The following is a 21,601-nucleotide window of genomic DNA, read 5'->3' as shown; positions in this document are numbered from 1 at the left end:
AACTCGCTCAGCCTGCTTCTAGATACCAGTGAACCCAGGACCGATCTCTGTCTGAGGGCTGAGATTCTAGCATACTGTATACATTGGCTGGATCGCGGATGTTGCGGCGGGCGACATGCCTTAGAAAACCGTCTCAGAGCTTTGTAGCCACCCAATGACTACAGCGGTACCGGCTCTGCAGCAAACTTGACGGGTCCTGCATGTACCCAAAGGCTTCGTCGGTGCGAGGTGCGCGGGCGATGATCTCATGTTTGAGAATTCGAAACCCGAATCGCGGAATCAGTTGCAAAACCTCTTCGTCGGTCAGCTCGAAGGACCCGGGCTCGCCGATGCCTTTGTCCTCCTCCATTTCACGTGAAGTTGCAGGCTGGGGTTTTGAAGAAGGGACATCTTGTCCGGCGTGGCTCTCGGTGGCAATGCCGATGGGTTGTTCGCGGCCGTCAAAATGCCACAAAAGTGGTCCTATGTTGATCCATATTCCGCCTTGTTTGAGGCAGTTGCGAATCGTCTCAAGATACCGGATGAAGTTTGGTGCGGTGTCGATGAAGAAGACGGTGACTATCCCATGGAAGGAATCTTTCACATTGGGATCCGAGTATGCGAGCACAAAATCACCGGCTGTCATGTTCATCTCTCCGACCACTCCGTCAGAGTCGGCGCGTGATTCCAGCGCGCGGCCTGGGTGAATGTCAGGGATCGTGACACTTTTGAGTTGGTCTGCTCGAGAAGTTACGTTTGTAAATGTTGTAGCGAAAGGGTAGATGGTGTATTGATCTGTATGTCCGGTCGAGTTGAGAATGAAATGGCTGGCTAGCAGTTGATGATAGGATATTTCATTTCCGGTCGCATGATAACCGCGATAACAAAGTTCGAAGAGCAAGCGACCAAGTCCAGCACCGGGTAAGAGAAGCGATGGTGTTGGGCAAGCTGAATTGCGTGGAGGGACAGGCAAGAGAGCGCTAAGATCTGCCATGATTGTATCAACGAGTGGTTCGACCTCGGCCTTGTACCCTTCCCGAGACCAGTCACGATAGAACTGTCGAATTGTCGAGTGCGCCTTAGCTAGGTCATTTGATCTGGCTGAGCCGCGCCAATTCAAAGTCGAGTCTATAGCCGGCCGTTCGTCCAAACCGAAGGAAGAAAGCCCCTCCTGTAGGATGTCCTCTGCCAGATCCGCGTTCTTATCGATGGCGTCATCGATGGCTGTCAGCGTGTCTAGCAAGGATATCGGAGGCTCCGCCAACATGCGCCATTGCGATTCAGGCATGGCATAGAGGTTTTGTCGACGGCAATGAGTCGTTCTGTAGTGCGTATTCTTACGGTACTGACTTCGCCAAGTCAGTACGGTCAGCCCGAACATATGTGGAGTTCAATGCTCCACATTAACGCAGTGAGCTTTAATTCTGTTCAAGCTTACCAGCAAACCAATCAGTCGGCAGGGAGTCAGGTTTCGGGAAATATAGTGAAATCTGGAAGGAGTGGCCTATGACGAGATGCTGCAGCGTGGCCCGGCGAACAATGGAGCCGAGCCGGGACATTGGATAGAATCTAAATACCAGCAAGGAGCGGGAAGAGAAAAGGTTTATACTTACTAGAACGAGTCAAGAGCAGCGAAGACTGTTAGTTGTTCAAGAGCGTCGTTGAGAGGGGGGCCGCCGTCGAACAACGGGTGGCATAAACGAGGCTCAACAGAGTCATCTTGTGGTTCAGTCATGTTGCAGGACCGCACGTCAAGGACTTCTGAGTTGATTTTCAATATAGAAAAGAGCCAGTCTTCATTACAACAAGAACTTATGGGGAGGTCATTACGAATGACAATCCGGTGTTGAGACTTGAGAGGGCTATGAAGAACGAACGGTCGTCTCAATCTATAAATGGGAAAGAAGCGTCATTATATTGGCTGACGCGCTAGTACACGCTAACAGGCGCTAACAGGCGCTAGCGACGACTAGGCAAGGCTAAAGACACTTCTCCCAGATGTCAAGACCACGGTGACTTACCATTCATTCTCGGAGATCACGCTGAACTTGTGAATTAATGCCAGGCAGTCTTGTGTGGATGTGGATGGTTGCCCTCGATCTTGCTCTCAGTGACCTTCTGAATACTTTCTCCTAATGCTTGATCGACCTTTGCGAACAATGCTGTCCACAGCAAGTCAGTTTCGGTCGAATGGGGATGTGAGCCATAGGCGGATGACCTTACCATAAACTTCGTGTCTGATCCATTTCTCAGTTACATCACTAACGTGCGCAGACACGTTATTGACGAATCGCTCCTGGGCTCCTTCCTGCCCCGCCATGATCTTCCACAGTCCAATTGCCTGGTCGAAATCTTTTCCCGTCGCCTCTGTGAACGTTGAAATTGGTGTCGAAACCTGCGCATGATCAGGAGTTGCCCTCTGATTTCTTTGTGTATGCGTCGATTTCGATCCCTGTTGCTCAATGAACTTGACAGGCTTAATCTTGGTGCCGATGTAATTCGGATCTCCGCCGTAATTCTTTGTGAAGTTCATGAAGCCGTCGCGCTCAATAGGGCAATACACCTTGCTCTTTGGGGCATTTGTCGGTAAGAACTGATAATTCACGCCGAGTCTGTACCTCGACGCGTCCGGATATGCAAACATCCGAGCCTGAAGCATTGGATCTGGACTTGGGCCAATTCCAGGCACCATATTACTCGGGCTGAACGCCGCCTGTTCAATCTCAGCAAACCAGTTGGCAGGATTACGGTCGAGAGTGACCCGACCCATCTTTCGGAGCGGGTACAGCTTCTTGGGCCAAACCTTGGTCATGTCGAAAAGGTCGACTGGAGCCTGCGCAATTTCTTCTGGACGAATGACCTGAACGTACACATTCCACGAGGGAAAATCACCTGCTTTTATAGCGTCCTGCAAGTCCAAAATATGTCGATCCGGCTGTGTACCAGCTAGTTGCGCACCTTCGGAATTGGTCAAGCATTTAATTCCCTGTTCGGTCTTCAGCGTTATGCGGACATAACAGTAGGACTCCCCATCCCCTTTCGTAAATTTATAGGTATTGCCACTGTAGCCATTCACATGACGGACTGAAGCTGGTAGACCACGGTCCCCAAATAAGAACATCAGGGCGTGTATGCTCTCCTGATTATTAACGTGAAAGTCCCAGAACATATCAGCATTTGAAGAGTTCGTCGTAGGGTGTCGTTTATGACTTCTGTTCAACGAGGGAAATTTGAGAGGGTCACGAACGAAGAAGACAGGCTAGACATCATCAGTTTAGGCTGGGCAGTAGTATCATATAAACAATTTCGGATGAACTCACTTGGTTGTTAAAAACCCAGTCATTGTTGCCCATATTGGTCTTGAATTTGATGGCAAATCCTCGAAAGTCTCGCACTGTATCGGGGGATCCCTTCTCGGGGCCTACCGTGGAAATTCTCATGAGGACTTCCGTTTTTTTACCAATGCCATTGAGGAAGTCTGCGTCTGTGATATCGGAGACGTCATCTGTAACTTGGTAGTAGCCTCTCGCCCCGGACGCTTTAGCATGAACTGGTCGTTCCGGAATTCTCTCGCGGGAAAAATGTGCAAGGTTCTCTAGTAATTGTGTGCTCGTGAGTAGCACATAGCCCCCTCCAGAGCCAGTTGATAGTTGCTGAACTGTGTCATTCCTCGGGAGAGGTACTCCTTCAGCCAAGGTGTAGTATCTTTGTGAGGAGTCCATGTCTCGTACGCTAGTCCGATGGTGATGACTCTGCTGAGATTTTTGAAACGGATAGTAGCCATGTTATATGCCTCGCTTCTGATGTACGTCCGAAGATTGGTGGAAACGGTTGCCCTCCAGCACCCTAGCCGGAGCGATGATTGGTGATAACCACGGCCAGAACTGGAACTTCAATGTTATTCAATCTGCAGCACCATATTGGTCAGCTCCAAACTCTCATACTTTCAACAGTCATTCAAAATTGAACGAACGTGCGGAAGCAATATCCTTGTCCCGTTCAAACAGATTTTTAGTTGCCAGAGGGTGATAGGTCTGTACGCAAGCTCGCGCGAAGCTCGCACGAAGTCTCAAAATGATGTATACAACAGGCGAGCTGACGCTTCACCTTGCTGTGCTCAGAAATACGCTCTGCGCTTGCCTGGAATTATTTGGGCCAATTTACTGTTGTGTTCTAGTCACACGCAATGAGCGTTCAACTCGTTTAAAAAAACAGGAACGATCGTGATCCTTCAACACCTCGACCTTACGAACATTTCATGTAGAAAATAGGATACATAGTACATTGGACATAGTATTTCCGACGTTTCTGACGGGATCTTTTATATGCCGGTGTCTCCACTCCCGCATGAACTTTGGGTCCGCCCCGAGCCCTCATTGCTCAGTCCTTTTTTACTCCCTGCGGAGGGAAGATAAATCTTACCATGGATATCTAGTGCTCCATGGGTAGAGATTGGACTAGGAGCCAGCTCCTGTGTCACTCATATGCAGCCAAAAATATCTCCACCAAGATTGACAGTTCAAATGAGAACAGTTGATAAGCGGAAGCCAGTTTTGCAATTCTATGTACGTGCAATATTTAATTTGGGGTTGCAAATGAAAGAGGGTACAAAGAAATCCTAGGAGCTATACATAAAAACCACTATAGGAGGGAGGTTCAATTTCAGGTCAATAGTGGAGCAGTCCACCCCAATCCAGGACGAATATCCTTCAATCATCCACGTCTCTCGGGTCATTCTCCTTCCAGAACTGCTTGTAGTCATCCCAGCTCTGTGTTGGAAATTCCTCTGGCCAGGTAAGGGGAGCAATAGGTGACTTCTTGTCCACAAATTGCTGAAGCTTCTCACGAGTCCGCTCCCTGCTCTTATTGACACTGTAGACAGAGATACGGTGGGCCGAACTCGTCACATGAAGGCCCCAATTCCAAGCTGCTCGGACTGTAAGAGGTTGCGTATTCAGTGAATTGTCCCAGCATCGACAAACAATTTCGATCCAGCCCTCCACATCACATGGGAGATCAAATTGCCATGTTCGCCATGTCCACTTATGCTTCTGAGATATACTCGAATTTGGAACAGCATACCAACTAAAGCCGCCATCAGCCGACAGTTCTATACGCTCCGGCCATCTTCCTCCTCCTGAGTAAGCCCAGCCTTTACAATGAATAGTTCCATTGTGAATGACGACTTGTTTCGTCCATGGTGACATGATCGCCGAGCTCACTGGCATTTCTTGAATCTGGATACCGTCAGTGGGCTTCTGATTATATTTCCCGATTTGCTGATTGAAGTATAGATATTCTTTACTCTGAACCGGCGCGAGAGTCGGGTTTTCGATCGCCTTAATCCGGTAGAGCCACTTTACACTGCGGGCGCCAATATAACCAAGGACTACCACACGCAAAGGAAAGCCGTGAATGGCTGGCAATGGCTCTCCATTCATTTCCCAGGCAAGGAGAACCTCATTTGCCTTCACCTTGGACCATGGGACACTGACCAGATAGTTCATGGCCTCATTGTCCTTGAAGTAAGTATCCGCTCCGTAGAACTCGAGATGTTTAGCACCGTTTGTAAGACCTCCGCATTCTTTGATAACCTTCTTGAGACTGATGCCCACATATTCCGCCGTTCCTATTGCACCTTCCGCCCAGGGAGCTTGAGGTACCTCGTCTCCTTGGCCGGCATAGAGAGAGATCTGTTCGATACGGCGTGTCCCTGAGCATTGCATGGTAACGAGCTTCTTGATCCGGGGATATTTGGTCTTGTCCATGAGATCGTCTAAAGTAAAGGATCTTGGATTGGCAACAAGTCCGTCTAACACCATGCCCCACTTGTCTTTGTCAATGAGAGGGATGCCACCATGATTCCGAACAAAATGAAGGGGATTCGGAGTAATGACTTTGTCAGTCACCAGTCGCTTAGGGGGCTCCCCATTATATGGAAACTGTAGAAGATGTAGCATCTCGGGATGCTTTTCGCGAAGCACAGTATTCCAGGAATCCTCAGGAACACTCATCAATTCACCACCAAGTGCGTGATGCCACATCTTCCAATGAGTTCCTGGGAGGACTGGATTCGACTCAGGAATTGGACCCATCTGGAACTCGGGATTTGGTGGGAAAGTCTGTGAGGTCAGAATTGTGTGGGCCTTCGCCTTCTTCGCAGGGTACTTCTCCCATTCGACATAGCTAAGAAAGACTATCAGCGAAGTGATTCGGACGTAAGTGCACGTGGGTGCAAGCATACCCTTTCCAACCTTCCAGTTCCATCTGGAATAGCTCCTCAGATTTTCCAACTGCGTTGATAGCGGCTTCATCTTTAACAATCTCCGGCCAGGCTTGAGGTTCAATGTTCCGTGGCTCAGGCCCACTCTGATCTAGGATTGGCAATTTGGCGCCAGACAAACCCTGCTCAATTTTCCATTCGTCAGGACGATTGTGCACAGGTAGCTCAACTCCCGGTAGAGGACGAATGAAGCCCTTGTTATGCTGAGCCATTTTTTGCTTTGAACCACGGGGCGTATCAAAAAGCTTGCGGAAATGGGGGGCATCCTAACAAGATATATCCAGCATATGGGAAGATGTTGAAGCCACGATCCTGATCATATAGATGTCGACCTCGGCCGGCCTGTCATGAGACTCTTCGAGCTTGAAACATTCCGGAGCGGCGAGTCAAGCTCGGTCCAGTGAGCTTTCTGGACCCGGTTCCGCAGCTGATATCAATTAATAGCTGGAGACGTTTCGACAAATCACTGGACGCGCGACGTGCATGGGATCAGGACAGATAAACTTTCAAATAGTGCCACAATGTACGCCGCGTGATATTGGCAAGGGTAGTGAGCAATATACCAAAACCTTCTAGCATGGATGAACATAACTGGATGAACTTTCAAATTTGAAATACTGCATCAGCATTTCATATGCCGTGCTGCCACAATGCAAACCTAAGTGATGTCTGGGTTTCATAAAGCCCTGCTCCCAGTCTGCCTGTCCAAGAGCGGGCACACCAGAAGTCAAGGAAATTCTCCTCCTTAATAGACACATTCTCTCATCAACACGACTATCTTAGAATATCGGTGACAGTCTACAGAGAGATGCAATCTGAGATGTATTTATTATATGCCAGACGATAGCTTAGCATTATCGCCCCCTTCACACGCTTTGACAACTGCAGGAATCTTTTACCTCTCTATGCTGTTTGTCGAGCAACGAGTCATCAAGATCGGCGTTTTCTGTGTGGGGGGCAGCGAGGAAGGACGTTGTCGATCTCATCCAGCCAATTCGAGCCTCGAAAGCCTTGCGCTTAAAGGAACTATGTATCGATACCAACAGAATCGCTTTGCACAGAAAGCTCGAGGCGATGGTCCGCGCAGGCCTGACAAATATCAACCTCAGTTTAGATACTCTCGATCCATTGCATTACACTCTTATGACCGGGCAAATTGGGTTTGAAACTGTTATAAAGGCCATTGGCAAGATTCTTAGCCTCAAGAGAGTGGGCTTTAAGATTGAATTCAAGATTCGGTGTGTGCATTTGAGAGAAGTTCGCGACTTCCCCAACATGACAGAGAGAGCCATGGAGGCGTAATGCTCAAAAGTAGTGGTTAGTAGTGAGTGGTTGCCAACTAACATATGTATCTGGGTGAATAGCTTCACTAATTCTTCATTCCCCTCCCCCTGGCTATTGTTAATATCGAGATCTGTGTGAACGCAATTTGAACTTCTGGAGGCGAGAGGCGCGATGTGCTGGTCGCTCATGTGAGGGATCGTGATCTTTCCTCACACTCGTGCGAAATGCTCGCACGAGCCATCATCCCACCTAGTGAAGCCAAGTATGATTCAGAAGCAATGTAGCACAACTAAGCGCTACTTCCTCGAGCTACATAGGATTTACAGAGAAACTCCTCGAAAGGGGGTAGCGTGCCAGTGTTTGCAGGAATTCGAAGAATTGCAATGATAATACCATTAGAGCGAGAATTGAAGCTCGGAGCGATGGCAGTCAGGATATGTATGAAGTCTGCTGTAATTAGACATAGGAAGTAGAGACCAGAGCTAATGATTACGAATCAAGAAGGATAGACGCCAGACGTTTCGCGCATCATCTCCGGTCGCAATGCTTTCTAACTAGTCCTCAAGCACGCACTTCTCGCGTTGGGCAAATTTCCCTGCTTTGGAACTCTCCCAGACAGTCAAGGCATTACTCCAATTGAAGAACCTACTGCTTCATCGAAGGCTTGCCAGTCAAAGTTAAACGAACCCAGCATTCCAGGTGACATGCTAAGCTCCTCTGGATTGATATTTTCAGATTGATTGGGAGGTACCGGCTGCTCGTCGGGAGGATCGTGGTTGGTCCACTGAGACTGTGAACTGCCGTTGTTTGTTGGCCCCATACGGAGTGTTTCACCACAAACACAGGTGTCAGACGACACCATCAAGGGATACAGAACGTGGTGGTCGACGCCAATTTGCTCCAAAGCTATCCTCCGAGTTCTAGCAAGCATGAGCCAGGCAACCTTCCCGGAAGGTGAAAGTTGACGTATTGGAGGGTCATCACGGCTCACGATACCTTCGTCGATCTGATAAAGTTCGAAGACGGCGTCTATCAGTCCACGGGAGAGTGAGGCATGATCACTATGTGGGTGCTGGAGCAAATCTGCGAGGAGTAGCGACACTGCTTGAAGAGGCTGATATGTCCCCGGGTACATCCAATGGAACGGCTGTGAGACAGGATCATTACACACAATGAAAAATAGCTGAATGAAGGCTTGGGCATGCTTCACTGCACTGCAATGGCATAGTTAGTCGGCGTGATATGATTACTTTGGGACACCCACTTTGACTGGATGAATTCTTCGGCTCCGAGAGACTGATCTCTGAACAGGGGACGAAACAGGACACAGTGTGCTTTGTGTACCATAAAATGTAAAAGGAAGACGGCCCACGTAGTAAATCCGAGTACCTCATTATCGTTGCAGCTGGGCTGTGAGCGCCAAGGTCGATGGAAAGGTCGCCGTATTGCCTTGTCGCTGATTGTAACGCTTTTGTCTTGAATTGGGGGTTGATTTGAGCATGCATGGAGCAGTAATCTTACCGTCCTTTTCGTTCTTCTGGCAACCTCCTGGAGCCTTGATGTCATTTCCTGGACATCGTTGAGCGACTGGAAATGGTCTTCGAAATGACACTTCAAAATTGTCCTTATCTCTTTCGTGATTTCATACCGCTGTGAGGCAACCATATAACGGATGTCAACTATCGGCCATGGTCAGTAAGCGCCTTTCTTCTCTTCCACAGTCACATTGGTGGGTACCATCTTCGTTGCCAGATTGGGCATTTCCAACATTTGGGCGGTCAAACAGACAGATTGCCTCAGTGTTAGCCATCCTCTCGTCAATGAAAAGAGGCGAAAGACCCGAGCTACAAGATGACATGACATCGAGATGGCAAATGTAGAACCAAAGCCGCCGTCGCGTCTCCATCTCAGCTACGGTGAGCGAACTGCTAGGGAAATCCCTATGCAGCCCCATACCAAGGGCAACCCGGAAAGACGTGGTGATGAAGTCCGGCGAGTCTGGAAAGTCTTCCTCCCGGGCGAATTGGCTTTGGGTAAAAATGTACGCTGCTAGTGAATAGATGCTTGGTTTTCGAGGGAATCCGGTGAGTGTAGTTGACATCGCGGCCGCAAAATAGATCTCGCGTCTATCGGGAACATTGTCCTCCCCTAGCAACTCCTTGAGCCACGATGACGAGGCAGATGCCAAGCTCGAGAACAAAATGGACAAAAGAAGTGCCAGAAATCCGGGGTTACGTTGAAGAAATCGACTTGGCTCGCTGTCGTGCATATTTCCTGGATTGATTTCCTTCCAGAACTCGCTGAAATCTTCGCCGAAGCTGTGCATATGGAGCAGCGGCATGAGCGGAAAGACTGTCGAGGCAAAGATGCCACACAATTTCTCACAAGTCTCCATTTTCGGCAGGAACGAGAGTAGACAAGATATATTGTACCTTCTCCCACAGAGTTTGCATTTGTTGGAAAGCGGATTGGTCCATGAGAGGCGAGGTAGCCTTGTAGCTCCGAGCTGGGGAGCCAGCCACTCTGGGTCTTGAGCTCTTGCAGGCGGCCACTGCGCAAAGGGGCTGAGTCCAAATGCAAGATCATCATTGTCAAGAGGGTTGTTTTCTTGAAACTGGAGGTTCTTGTGATTAGAATTTCAACAACAATTGAGCGGTTCGCACTACCTCCGAAGGAATAGGATTTGCCCAGTAGGTCGAACCGACGTAGACTGAGCGCCCGCCGCTTTGAACGGAGAGCCGACCATTTTCATGATGGCTGTGATTCGTAGACAGCGGTTCAGATACTGTCTCATTCTGTTAGATTCTGGCTGTCGACATCTAGTCGCACCGCTCTTACACAGACGGTCAACAGCGGTGTTCCTTGGTATAGAGGCCCTATGATCTTCAGCTCCAGAGCGCGAAATAATGCTGTTCATATCCATGGCACTCGCGAACGACTCGCTGTGGGAACTCTCATCATAAGTACATTTCACCCGCCCGTTGCTGCAGCGCATGCAGGTTGGGTGTGTCTACCAAACAGGTCAATTATAAGGCTTTCTGGACCTGTCGGATTAATACTTGCCCGATCGCAGCGAACTCTTCTCGTCCTGCAGGGCAAGCAGCTAGTGACTGGACGTTGCCGCTTCATGTTTGGCTTATCATACTTGGATGGGATGATTATTTGCGCGGGGACTTCCCAGAGACAAGTCTGAGAGGGAGGGTTCTCGCGTCTGACATACTTTAAGTCGCTGACAAAGGCAAATATTGCTCTCGATCTCGATCCCTGCCAGCAGGGTTGGGCCAATAAGCAAGAATTAGCACTTTAACCTTTTTGCACGACAGGAGAAATCTCAACAGCCACGATGTTTGTGGGAGAGTTCAAGATGCCCCGCCAGACTTCCCAGCGATATATTCACTACAAGTGCCGTATCTGGCGCTAGACGATTAATGGGGGTTGGAGGTACAAATCATGGAAATTAGTATTCGTGTGCACATAGCTCGGGCCCGTAGCTCGGGTGAACAACTGGTCAGCTTCACAGTGCTCAGGAATGGGAGAGTGGTTTCGTCAATTCCCCATAAGATAATGAATGCACAAGTCGAAAGGGTATACTCATTGTTTCGTAGCTATAGCCTTTGTATTTGTTGGACGAATGTGAAGGGTATATCTCTAGGATGGCCTTGCGACTTAGAGACATGCTGGGACTGTTGGGTTATTCCATCCGTGCATGTGCATGGAGAGGATGATGGTCCAGTGATTGGGGGACGGGATGAGTGCCGCGTATCAAGCAGGCTCTCACACGATCGGTCAATGAAGTTCTCTGGATGGAAAGGCAGAACAGAGCACGAGCCCCCCAAGAGCGAGTATGTTATATGGCTATGGCAAGCAGTACAGACCTCTATGGTTGGTATAAATGGGTGAGATGAGCAGGAGGGTCCTGGCGGCAGGCGAAGGGCTGGTGGGCTCCTGCCTCAAGTCGGCGTGCCAAGCCCAAATCGCGGGGCATCTCCCCACCAACGCCTTATACTTGGGAAGGTGCGCGTAAATACCTTGGGAGGGCCAGCCACCTCCCAAAAATGGGTGAGAAGGAGCAACCGGAGCCTGGGCCTGGATCTGAATTGATAACGAGTCGCCCAACTCAATTCTTCCAAATCCTTTTCTCTTCACCCAGTCTCTCCATATTCCATATCCAGCAAACATCATGGATCCCTCTTTCACTCCAGTGGAACTGTCCTTCCCTTTACCTAAGCATCCGCACCTCAATCTGCATGCTCACCTCAGCTTTCTCCGACACTGCGCCATGGTCCACCTAACCACAACTGATATTGCCGAATCTCAAAATTCTTCGCCTCCGCTGGGAAGTTTCGTGTATGCCATGCCCGATGTACGTAAAATCGCCCGTCCATCAACTACGAAGCTAATCCGGTGTAGAGGTCCAATGGACCTAATGTAATTAGTACGGCTTTAGCGACCTCGGTCTCGAGCATTGACTATGCGAGTAGATTGGCCAAAATTCTGGCTCGCAGACTGCAGCTGCCGGTGTATGTCGGCTGCAGCATGAACTTTGCTGGCACAACAGCCGAAGAAGAGCTGGAAGGGCTAACTCTTACGATCGAGCAGATACTGAATGAGTGGAGCCGCAAATCTTCACACTGAACTCGTGCATAGTACAACCTCACGAGTGGCCTTGGTCCGAGCCCCCTTTCTGAATTCTCTGTACGACCTCTAGACTAAATCGGCCTGTCCAAAGGCCCAACCCAAGGCTCTGTTGTTTGGCGAGCGGTGCTAAGTGCCACAACAAATCGGTAGTTTTCCTGGCATTGCACGGAGTATGTTCTCGGCATCTGGACGCTGGTTCAACCTCTGCATTCTGTTGAGCGGGCTAGAATTGCCATGACGATCCTTCAACTGCATGGGATATGGGGCACCGAGTACTCCGGTAGGCAGGCCTTGAAAGCTTTGGGTTAAATAAAATCTCACGGCACAGTCGCCGCCCGCCGATCAGTTTCGCCAATCCTCGCCTAAAATCGAAATAAGGCGTCTGGGGAGCAGCCAAAAGGCTCTCTCATCAAACACGATCGCCGCAGATAATCTGCATTGGTTTGAGGCTGGACGTCTCCCATCGTTCCGGACAGAAGTCAAGCAGGATCCATTTCGTTGGTCGCACAAGTCAAGTACCGAGTACCGAGTACGCATATCATGAACTCTACTCGACCTTGGTGAAACAGCATCGCGGTTGGATGGAGTTCGGGTTGATTGCCGAGTATCACCCTCAACCAGTCTTGTGGCCCAGCTTTGTAGATCCAGAAAACAGAGTTTCAGGCTTCTACTGATGAACTTTTGCTTCTTTTGTGCCGGGCGAGGCGCAAGGAAGGGGGTCCAATTGCGGCTGTCCACATCAGTTTAACCTTGCCTCGTACTGTACTGGTGTTTTCAAGGGACATCTAGAACTTGACCCTCGCGCCACTTCATTTCTCCTTTCGGGTTGTATTTATGGAAACCTACAACAAGAAGTGTGTCTTCTATCATCCAAGATTGAAGTATCCTGGCTCGGTCGTAGCCTCGACAGGGATCTGAGAACCAGACTACAGGAAACATTGACGTAAAGCGACATGTCACTGATTTTAGCAAACTCATATTTCGGCTCGACGAGTCCATCCGGGCTTCACCCATTCTGATTGAGAACGCACGGACAGAGAGCTTCTATTTCAAGTCTCGAAGGAGCTAGAAATCGCTTGTGAGATACTCTTGATGCTCAGGATTCTCCACCCGCTAAAACGACTCCAGAAATTTGGATACAAGGTCAAACCCAGCGGGTTTTCAAGCCATCTAATCCAGATAGTGCACTACTCCGGAGAACCACCCCGACAAGGAATGGGGTGAGACGACACTACTAGATTTCCAAAAGATGAGCCCAAACCCCAGCTATAGACAGCAAATTACCACTTCCAAGTTCAGCGGCTTATGAACACTCCAATCTTTCATTTGCATGCAAGTGGTGGAAAGCATCCCTGGTGGGCTGTTTGGGTGCACATTCTCGGTATTGTGTCAAAGACAAGGACAGATCGCAACCCACCTGCTTGCCTCCCACACAAGATCGACTGAAAGAACGGACTTCACATGCTTTGTACCAAGTACTGCAAATGCCAGTCACGTAATTTTCTCGGCCTCGTTGTCATTCTGCGAGTTCTCCGTACCCCGTCTGAGGGAGCGACTCAGAGTCTAGGCGAACCTGGAAACAATCTTCGGGGGGGGGGGGGGCGAGCGATGGATGACTAGGGGCTCGCCTGCTGTAGGCCTGCAGGGGCCATCGAGTCTCACCCAGGACTGACCTGCACGGTCGATCCCTTGGACTTCTTGTAGATCCGAACAATAATTTGGTCCCTCGTTGGGGGTGTTCAACGCCGTTGAACACCGACGCCGCAGCGCTAAGCACCCTAGTGACACCTATCGGCGATCTTCCTCGTTCTCGGAAAAGCTGGGCTAGGAAGACCCTAACCGTTAATCAGAAGCCTCTTCGGCCCCAAAGATGCTCCAATAGAGTTCAAACAGCTGGTATCTGCCACCCAGGTTCCTGGGTTTCATGGAACTCACATCATTTCCAGAAAACTCCTCCCTAGTTAGCTCTGCGCTCCGAGCGCCGAGGAAGCGTAATTAGCAGTCGCTGCAATTGGGAAATGCAAACGGGCAAAGCGCAACGAAGCAGAGCCTCTAGATTTTCGACCATCTCAGGCTGTGCTGGAGGGTAACATGATGTCCCCTTGAGCTCAGGATGAAACTACTCGGCATCTAAGAGGATACTAATGCTTGATGACGGCAACGAACCATTGAGCTGTTCCTCGAGGTCCTAAGCAGGCGGTTGGTCTCATGCCTGTCGCCTAAGCGACTCCGTATGTGTGTCAGTCCAAGAGATGGCATCCTGGCTCTCATGCCCTTTGACCGCCACGAGGACTTGACGGAGGCAGATGACTACTACCAATTCTGACTTCTTGCGTGTGGGCTCCGACTCGTGGACCTTGCAAGCAACAGTGGAGTTTGGAAGAAATGTTTCACGCCTAGCGACGACTCCAGAGACACAGCCTCCAGCATGAACAGCCTTTGCTCCTCTTTTCTCCAACTCTGTGCGGAAAGCTTGATACCCGGGTGTCCACATACCAAAACTCTGCCGTGAACTTTTACAGGATGGCCTCGGCGGCTTCGTTCTAGTCTAGCAGGCCTTTTATTCTCCGACATAATTTCTGGGCTTGGAGTGCGATTCGTGGGCTTTAGCAGAGCCTACACAGGGGGAAATTGTGCCTACGTTTTCTTCATTAGCGGATAGGGTTCTTTGTGACCCTGGAAGAGATAGAAACTACGCGGGTAATGTTGTGTCGTATCTGAGCGTAGACCAAAGCGTGTGCTCTTTCTGACCTAGCACAACTCTTAAATAATTAAGTTGGTTTACAACCCATGAAGCACCACGGATCAACCAGGAGTCAAGATCGACGACAGCCTGCTTGGGACGAGTGGTGCTTTGTCCTTGGGTTTTCGACCTCTCTGCGGGTTGTGGCTCCTGTCATTGAAATTTTCTTGAAGCGAAGCCAAACAATGGTGGCGAGTACGGTGTATCTCCCTCGCTGACCAGACTGGTTAAGACATATCCAGACGGTTTTGGCACCTCCTCTCTTGCCACCACCTTTGAATTCTGCTGCTACTATTCTCGACCAGAGATCTTCCGTCCGGGTATCAATCCTGGCTGTCTAAGTGGGCCACATCCGCGCGAAGAGCATGGCCTGGCCGAGCTTCTAACTACTGGATTATTGCATTTGGACAGAATAGACTCGTTTGACTTTCACCGATACCTTTACTTCAGGGGTCTCAGGTTCAATTGTACACACCAATGGTCAACTACGCACTAAGATGATTCAAGCAGCTCGTAGTATTGAGTGGCATTAGCTCACGATGGTCTACGCAAAGCGTTGATAGACAATACAGCACGGCATGGGCACCTCGATATGGGCCTACTGTGGCACGATGAAGAGGGTTGCAGGGAGTCGGTTGCTAAGCTGAATGAGATTTAGGTCGCACATGCTGGAGCCCGGGCAGGAGATCATCGTCGCCTGCAAGCAGCTGTAAGTGGACATGCTTGGGTCCGAGAAACCAACCCTAGGTGACACCCCATTCTTGCAACAGGGGCCGCCAAAGCCGCCTCGAACTTCATGGCCGAGTCCTTGTAGCCAAGGCTCTTGATCGTCCTCGGTCCGTCCTCCACAGAGCCGCCACGAAGTGCATGGGGGATCCAGGCAAAGAAGGGCACCCAGAAGGGCTAGCTCAACTGTCAAGGACCTCGAATACCAATTTCAACAGACCTAGGGTGCAGCAGGATATGTGCTACACGACTTATTCCAGCACCGCTGTTGGTGTCAAGGCTACCAAGTACTATAGTGGGCTCACCCGGCATCGTGCCATGGGGTGCAAGAAGTGCCTCGAGCTCTTTGGGTAGACTAACGAAGAAGATTCAGCATAATTATTCGAGGATGTGCATGTCTAGTTCGTCAACATTGTTGCTCTACCAGTGGTAGAGGACGAATCCAATATCATAGGCCCACCCGACTGAGCCCTCCCGCAGGGGAGCGGGTTTGATGGGTCTGGGTGGCTTTTTGGCACAGACCGCTCGTCCATGACCCATGCCCGTCATGCCTTATTCGGCTGTCGCAACGTTGTGGCTAGCTCCTTTCACTTCGGCTGCCAGAACCGGGGGGCTCAAGCAGGTCCTGGTTAGCATTTCCAGCACCTGGAGGTGGCTATCAGCTTTTGACTGGTCTGTTTGCTGAAGTATCAATGAGCCTTTGCAGTCAATCTCATCCACCTGTTGGCTTCATGTTCGTTGCTCGGTGGAGGCCCGCTCCAACGCCACGCGCACCGGCAGTTCATCTGGTTAGACTCTAGTTGCGGTCCTCTAACCAAGTCAACATGGGTGATCGAGGGCGTTGCTACTCAGCAGCACAGCTTCTCCTCCACCCCCCTCCCAGGCTAGTTCTGTGTTGGACCGTGGTCGATCTGGGCCCATATTCCGTCGTCTTTGATCGACGGAGCAGTCAAACAAGCGTAGGGCCATCGCGAACTCAGTCTCTTCCAAAGTGGTCACCTTGCTTTCCCTCCGCCTGTGTGCGAGCTTGTCTGTCATCGCGACCGTTCGGTGACAATTTCGGCTGACTTGACGTGCCGGTGGCGACCAGTTGGAGAGGATCTCCTGGTGCTATTTGCTCCATAAGCCACAGGCCAAGATCGGGACATTTATTGCCTCCAATCTTGCATCTCGCTTCTGCCATTGCAGTAACTTGACGACATCGCTTCACCCGCCAGGTCTCTTCTGGACGATCGATTCATTCCTCTCTATACAGCTCATCCACCTCTCGACATCGGGCGCAGGCAAGGCCTGGAAAGCGGCGGGCATGCCTCAACAACCCAGTGTGGTATTCGCTTCGTTGGACTATTGCAGCCAGTATCAAAGCTGTGAATCTCGGTTTGGTCCTGCACAGTGGGGATGCAAAACCAACCTTTCTCCGTCCGACCATCGCCCAGTGTCGCTTCATCAGGAAGCCCAATGAGTTCCCACGAAGCTACACAGCATCCGCTTCCTTCGCATCAATTCCCCCACCTCGGTCGTCCGGGTTTATCACCGCCAGAGTCAGCATTGATGTCTTCTTTTTACTCTCCGCGCGACATGGGATCGGTCTCACCCCAAGACGGGCCTTCTCATTTCGGGGACAACTTACGACCAGGCGGTGGTGGAAGTGGTACGCCGTCTCCGGCCCAGATATCAGCTCTGATGATGCACAATCCGAAGCGAGCATATCGACAAAGAAGAAAGGACCCCAGTTGTGATGCATGCCGAGAGCGCAAAGTGAAGGTTGCTCCCCAAGTTCGGCATCGAGACGACTGAGTTGCTGACGCTCTGAAGTGTGATGCTACGGAAACTTCTAGTTGTACAGAATGCTCCAGTCGGAATGTCCGTTGTCAGTTTACAAAGGACACCAATCGGCGCATGTCCTCCATCAAGTAAGTCCTGCAATCCACATGGTTACAGCTCCTGATCTACATAGACAAGTGCAGGATCTGGAAAGACAACTCTCAGATGCCCGTCAGCAGCTAGATCGGTTCCGAGCGGTTGAACAGAAACACGATTTTGCCTCCGATCTACGACCAGACTCGTCCTCGTCGATTGTTACAGAATTTCCTTCAGTTGGAAAGTCGCCTAGAAGAATGCTCAAAGCAAGGTCGCCACAAGACCTTACATATGCGAGATCGCAACTGTACGACATTGGCCGTGGCCTCCTGAAACCACCAGTTACTGGTGCTCAACCCCGAACACATCCTATACACCCCCATGTTTCAGATTTAACAGCTCTTCCCTCACGAGCTGCAGCAGAACGATTGCTCCATTACTACCACGAGTGCATTCATCGACAGTTCCCTGTACTTCACTGGCCTTCGTTTCAGCACAACTTTGCGACTCTTATGGAACGTGGAACCTCTACAGCGTTGCCGAAAGACTGGTTAGCGTTGCTGTACTCTGTTTTGGCGTGCAGTGCCCTTGCAACACACGACCCTGGGAGGCTTCCAGAAGCACAAGAATACTTGACAAGGGCAATCGCGTCGATCAATTTCTGGGAAGATGACGTGTCTCCGAACCAAGCGACTGTAGCGTTCCTAGCTAGCATTTCGCTTGCTGAGATGAACAGAAAATCTGCGAGCTGGATTTGGCTTGGCTCAGCGGTCCGCATCATACAAGATCTCGGGTTCCATGTGCAAGGAGGACAATGGTCCTCTATAGACGGAGAAATGCGGAAAAGAATGTGGTATTCGTTTTATGTCTGGGATCGGTGAGACCAAAGCGTTACAGCACGAGATCATCACTAACAAAACTAGTGTCCTGGCGTTAGAACTCGGGAAGCCCATGCTGATAAACGATGAGGATTTCGACACCGAGTATCCTGAGGTTCTCGACGAGGAACGACTTGCAGCCGACGAAACGCAGACTCCATTACCCCCTACACTCTTACTCGCGAATATCCATATCGCACGATTGATGGCACCACTTTCCAAGATGTTTCGAACGCTGTGCATCACGAACGATGCACTAACGAAGTTCGAAACTTATCTAGGAGACTGTTTGCAGCTCTTTCCACGGCCGTTGCAGCTTTCATCCACCACTCCACTAGATCCATGCATTATGGCGCCGCTGCTCCATTTTCAGAACACACGAATTCTCCTCCATCGACATAATATATCCCCTTCTTGCTCGCCGGAACAGCGATCACAGGCTATTGAGCAGTGCCTGCATGCGTCTCGGGACACAGCGAGTCTTCTTTCGCGCTGCATGATCCCCCACATTCATTCTCACGATTGGGAGCAGCGTTTTGTATTATCAGCAACAAGCGCCTTGTGTACGCATATCTGGCGCTGCATGCTTTTTCTTCTCCTTCGACAATCATATGACGCGTTTTTGGTCTTGTTGCGCGCTGCTTCAACGATTGGGGATGTAAGATCGATTAATATCTCATGTGGCAGATACTTGTCATTCTTTTTACGGCGATTAATAGAGCGCTACGAGCAATCGGTCAACATCGATGTTGACCAAGACGAGGAGGTCCTCACATACCTATCAGCGGACCTTCAAGCCACCACAAATAGTTGGGTCTGGGGAAATGCCGAAACGGGTACTCATCTCAGTCGACGACAGAAACATGGGCGGCCAAAGCATGCAAACTCTGAGCAGGATTCGCAACTTGCGAGTGGGCCACAGTCACCATCATGGGATAGCGTACTCTCAGAAGAAGAGCAGCATGACTGGGGCGGATGGCAGCAAATTGACCGCTCGGTCCAGTACTTGCAACAATTAACAGAAAGGTCCCGCCAGCGACAACAAGATCAGCTACAATCTGGGTTCGGCAAATCCGAAGGCATTAGCCCAATATCTGGACCAACCTTAGCCCCCATTAATACCACAAATTTATCAGGGGACTCGAATAGATCACGAATGACGATCGCCAACATAATATAGAGATATCTCTAGACTCTCACCGCATGACTGCTTGGTGCGGAAGGCCAGAAATAATCCCGACTATCGATCGCCGTGTCTATACCATTTGACCTGACATACGAGAGGATGAAGATGAAGGATGCATCTGTCATGTTCTAAGATACCCATCAATTTCGCTTTCTATTGAAACGACATGGCGAGGCAGGAAGGCAATGCACACAACACGAACAATGATAAATTGCATTGCATGCTTCGAAATTTCTCCTCCCTACAACCACACCTCCACCTTCCATTTCCATACCCTGCAAACTAATACATAAATAGCATCTTCGCACGCTGGATTCAGTTCTAGTATTCGAAATGAGAGGGGCGCCGCAATCTTGGGATGCTAACTTAGTGGTTCTAGTAACACAGTTATGAAACGAATCGTGTTTCTGTGAGCCACTTTCGCATTCACCTCATCAAACCATCGTACGACGTGGAAATCTCAAGATGAAATATTCCCGCACAGCCTGATGCTTGGACGAGGCATCCCGTAATCTGTGCGAGGAACCGAGTACGGTGTCCCTGACACCCTAGAATTTTCTATCGATTTCCGGAAGACGACCAAGCGAGATCCTTTCCGCAAACGGGTTTACAATCCTGGCGTCGATCAATAGTCCGGATACTACGTGCCATTTGGAAGGTCAATACTCCGTACCTAGCACAATGCCCTGAAGCAGGCGTGGTCTAGCGATGCACTGTCCATGTGCAATTTGAGGTCCAATGGCCAATCGTAAGCAATTGTAGGTAGCGAGATTACCTTGTCTCTCACCAACGCGTCCGAGTCTTGGAACGGAGAAAGAACGGTTCACTCTAAAATCCTCCGCACCCGCTTCTTGATCTACGTGTTCATGAACCTAGCGTCGAAAGGAGGGCGTGGCCCGCTCGGATACTCCGTACTGTATCTTGAACGGAGTAACTCACTCTTTGGCAGCGGTCAACGAGGCTGTCTCGACTGTAGCTGAGACTATCCTGCCGATGATCATTAACCCAATGTGGATCTGCTCGCTCTGCTTCAAATAGCAACCTTAGATGAGGGTGCTCGCTCTTGAGTCTTGACATAGAGGCTGCCTGATTCATTTCGCACGGGTACATGAACGTGGCCTCAAGAGGGTCCCCCCTCCCCCGGGTTCCCGGTGACTCGTAGAACTTACTTGATAGCTAGCCCATGATTTCCGACAACCGAAGAATCCTTCACCTAACAGTGCTACTCAAACCCGAGTTAGCTCAGTAGATCTCCGAGTAAGTACAAGTGAGATAAATTAACCGAGAGTGGATCCAGTTGAGAGTATGCGGATTCTGAGTAGATTCAGGTGTTCTTGTCTATAGTAGCTAGGTCATGCGTTCGCGTGAGGACCTTGGTAGATAGGTTCCATACGCCCGAAAGAACCGAACTGCCTGCAACCATCTTCGATCATGGGGTTTTCTCTTCCTCAGCAAGCTCTCCTCTCATCTTCATATCGTCGACGGGCTCGAGCCACAGGATCCAGCACCTGCAGCATCTTACTACCCACTTCTTGCCATGCCCGACTGTCCCTCAGTTGGGCAGCCTTGTGCACCGATTCGATTCTAGGGGACGCTTCCAACTTCCTACCACGAAACTGGAGGAGACAATGGCCACAGCATTTCCATCACAGCGCCATGGATGTCTGAGCCCGTGCTAGATACCCGCTTGACATACTGCTGCGGATGGACACAGCTCTGTGGTCACATGGGCCTGTGACGACGGAGTCGACACTCCAGGCGCGGATTGAGGATCGTATGAGGGTCGATGAAACAGGCTCCTATCGACGGTGTGGTATGTCTTGGGCTTGAAGTCGAGCTCAAGGTTGCGTGGTATCGAAAGAGCTTTGAGAACTGAGAGCATACAGTATGCAAGTTGTTACACTGCTTGAAACATTATAGACTAGATGCGCTGACCGCCCAGAATGTTCTCCGTGCCAGGACTTGGCTGCTAGCAATGCCTTCATGTCACAGATGCGACTTAGAGCTATGACAATTCCCTTTGC

General features: G+C 50.2%; 7 protein-coding genes across 7 annotated transcripts; 3 read left to right on the top strand and 4 right to left on the bottom strand.

Moving 5' to 3' along the window:
* Nucleotides 1–133: 133 nt before the first annotated feature.
* Nucleotides 134–1,360, bottom strand: A1O9_03656 (uncharacterized protein; the record flags this gene model as incomplete). The annotated part of the gene is made up of 1 exon (XM_013405949.1): nt 134–1,360. The coding sequence occupies one exon, from the start codon at nt 1,358–1,360 to the stop codon at nt 134–136; it is 1,227 nt and encodes a 408-aa protein (XP_013261403.1).
* Nucleotides 1,361–2,155: 795 nt separating this feature from the next.
* A1O9_03655 (catalase) lies at nt 2,156–3,701 on the bottom strand (the record flags this gene model as incomplete). Its single annotated transcript, XM_013405948.1, has 2 exons — nt 2,156–3,238; nt 3,300–3,701. 2 exons carry the CDS (start codon nt 3,699–3,701, stop codon nt 2,156–2,158), a joined length of 1,485 nt encoding a protein of 494 aa, XP_013261402.1.
* A 987-nt stretch (nt 3,702–4,688) lies between these two features.
* A1O9_03654 (sulfite oxidase) lies at nt 4,689–6,474 on the bottom strand (the record flags this gene model as incomplete). Its single annotated transcript, XM_013405947.1, has 2 exons — nt 4,689–6,165; nt 6,224–6,474. 2 exons carry the CDS (start codon nt 6,472–6,474, stop codon nt 4,689–4,691), a joined length of 1,728 nt encoding a protein of 575 aa, XP_013261401.1.
* An 862-nt stretch (nt 6,475–7,336) lies between these two features.
* A1O9_03653 (uncharacterized protein) lies at nt 7,337–7,564 on the top strand (the record flags this gene model as incomplete). Its single annotated transcript, XM_013405946.1, has 1 exon — nt 7,337–7,564. The coding sequence occupies one exon, from the start codon at nt 7,337–7,339 to the stop codon at nt 7,562–7,564; it is 228 nt and encodes a 75-aa protein (XP_013261400.1).
* Nucleotides 7,565–9,221: 1,657 nt separating this feature from the next.
* A1O9_03652 (uncharacterized protein) lies at nt 9,222–9,941 on the bottom strand (the record flags this gene model as incomplete). The annotated part of the gene is made up of 1 exon (XM_013405945.1): nt 9,222–9,941. The coding sequence occupies one exon, from the start codon at nt 9,939–9,941 to the stop codon at nt 9,222–9,224; it is 720 nt and encodes a 239-aa protein (XP_013261399.1).
* Nucleotides 9,942–11,699: 1,758 nt separating this feature from the next.
* A1O9_03651 (uncharacterized protein) lies at nt 11,700–12,172 on the top strand (the record flags this gene model as incomplete). Its single annotated transcript, XM_013405944.1, has 2 exons — nt 11,700–11,909; nt 11,957–12,172. Coding segments are annotated over 2 exons (426 nt in total), but the record flags the coding sequence as incomplete, so codon positions are not given.
* Nucleotides 12,173–17,051: 4,879 nt separating this feature from the next.
* Nucleotides 17,052–19,571, top strand: A1O9_03650 (uncharacterized protein; the record flags this gene model as incomplete). The annotated part of the gene is made up of 4 exons (XM_013405943.1): nt 17,052–17,417; nt 17,469–17,566; nt 17,611–18,390; nt 18,437–19,571. The coding sequence occupies 4 exons, from the start codon at nt 17,052–17,054 to the stop codon at nt 19,569–19,571; spliced, it is 2,379 nt and encodes a 792-aa protein (XP_013261397.1).
* Nucleotides 19,572–21,601: the final 2,030 nt, after the last annotated feature.

This window comes from Exophiala aquamarina (genome assembly GCF_000709125.1).
Source record: "Exophiala aquamarina CBS 119918 chromosome Unknown aczIA-supercont1.3, whole genome shotgun sequence".
In the NCBI taxonomy this organism is placed as follows: Eukaryota; Fungi; Ascomycota; class Eurotiomycetes; order Chaetothyriales; family Herpotrichiellaceae; genus Exophiala; species Exophiala aquamarina.
Note: the sequence above shows the minus strand (reverse complement) of the source record. Positions and strands in the feature narration are given on the sequence as shown.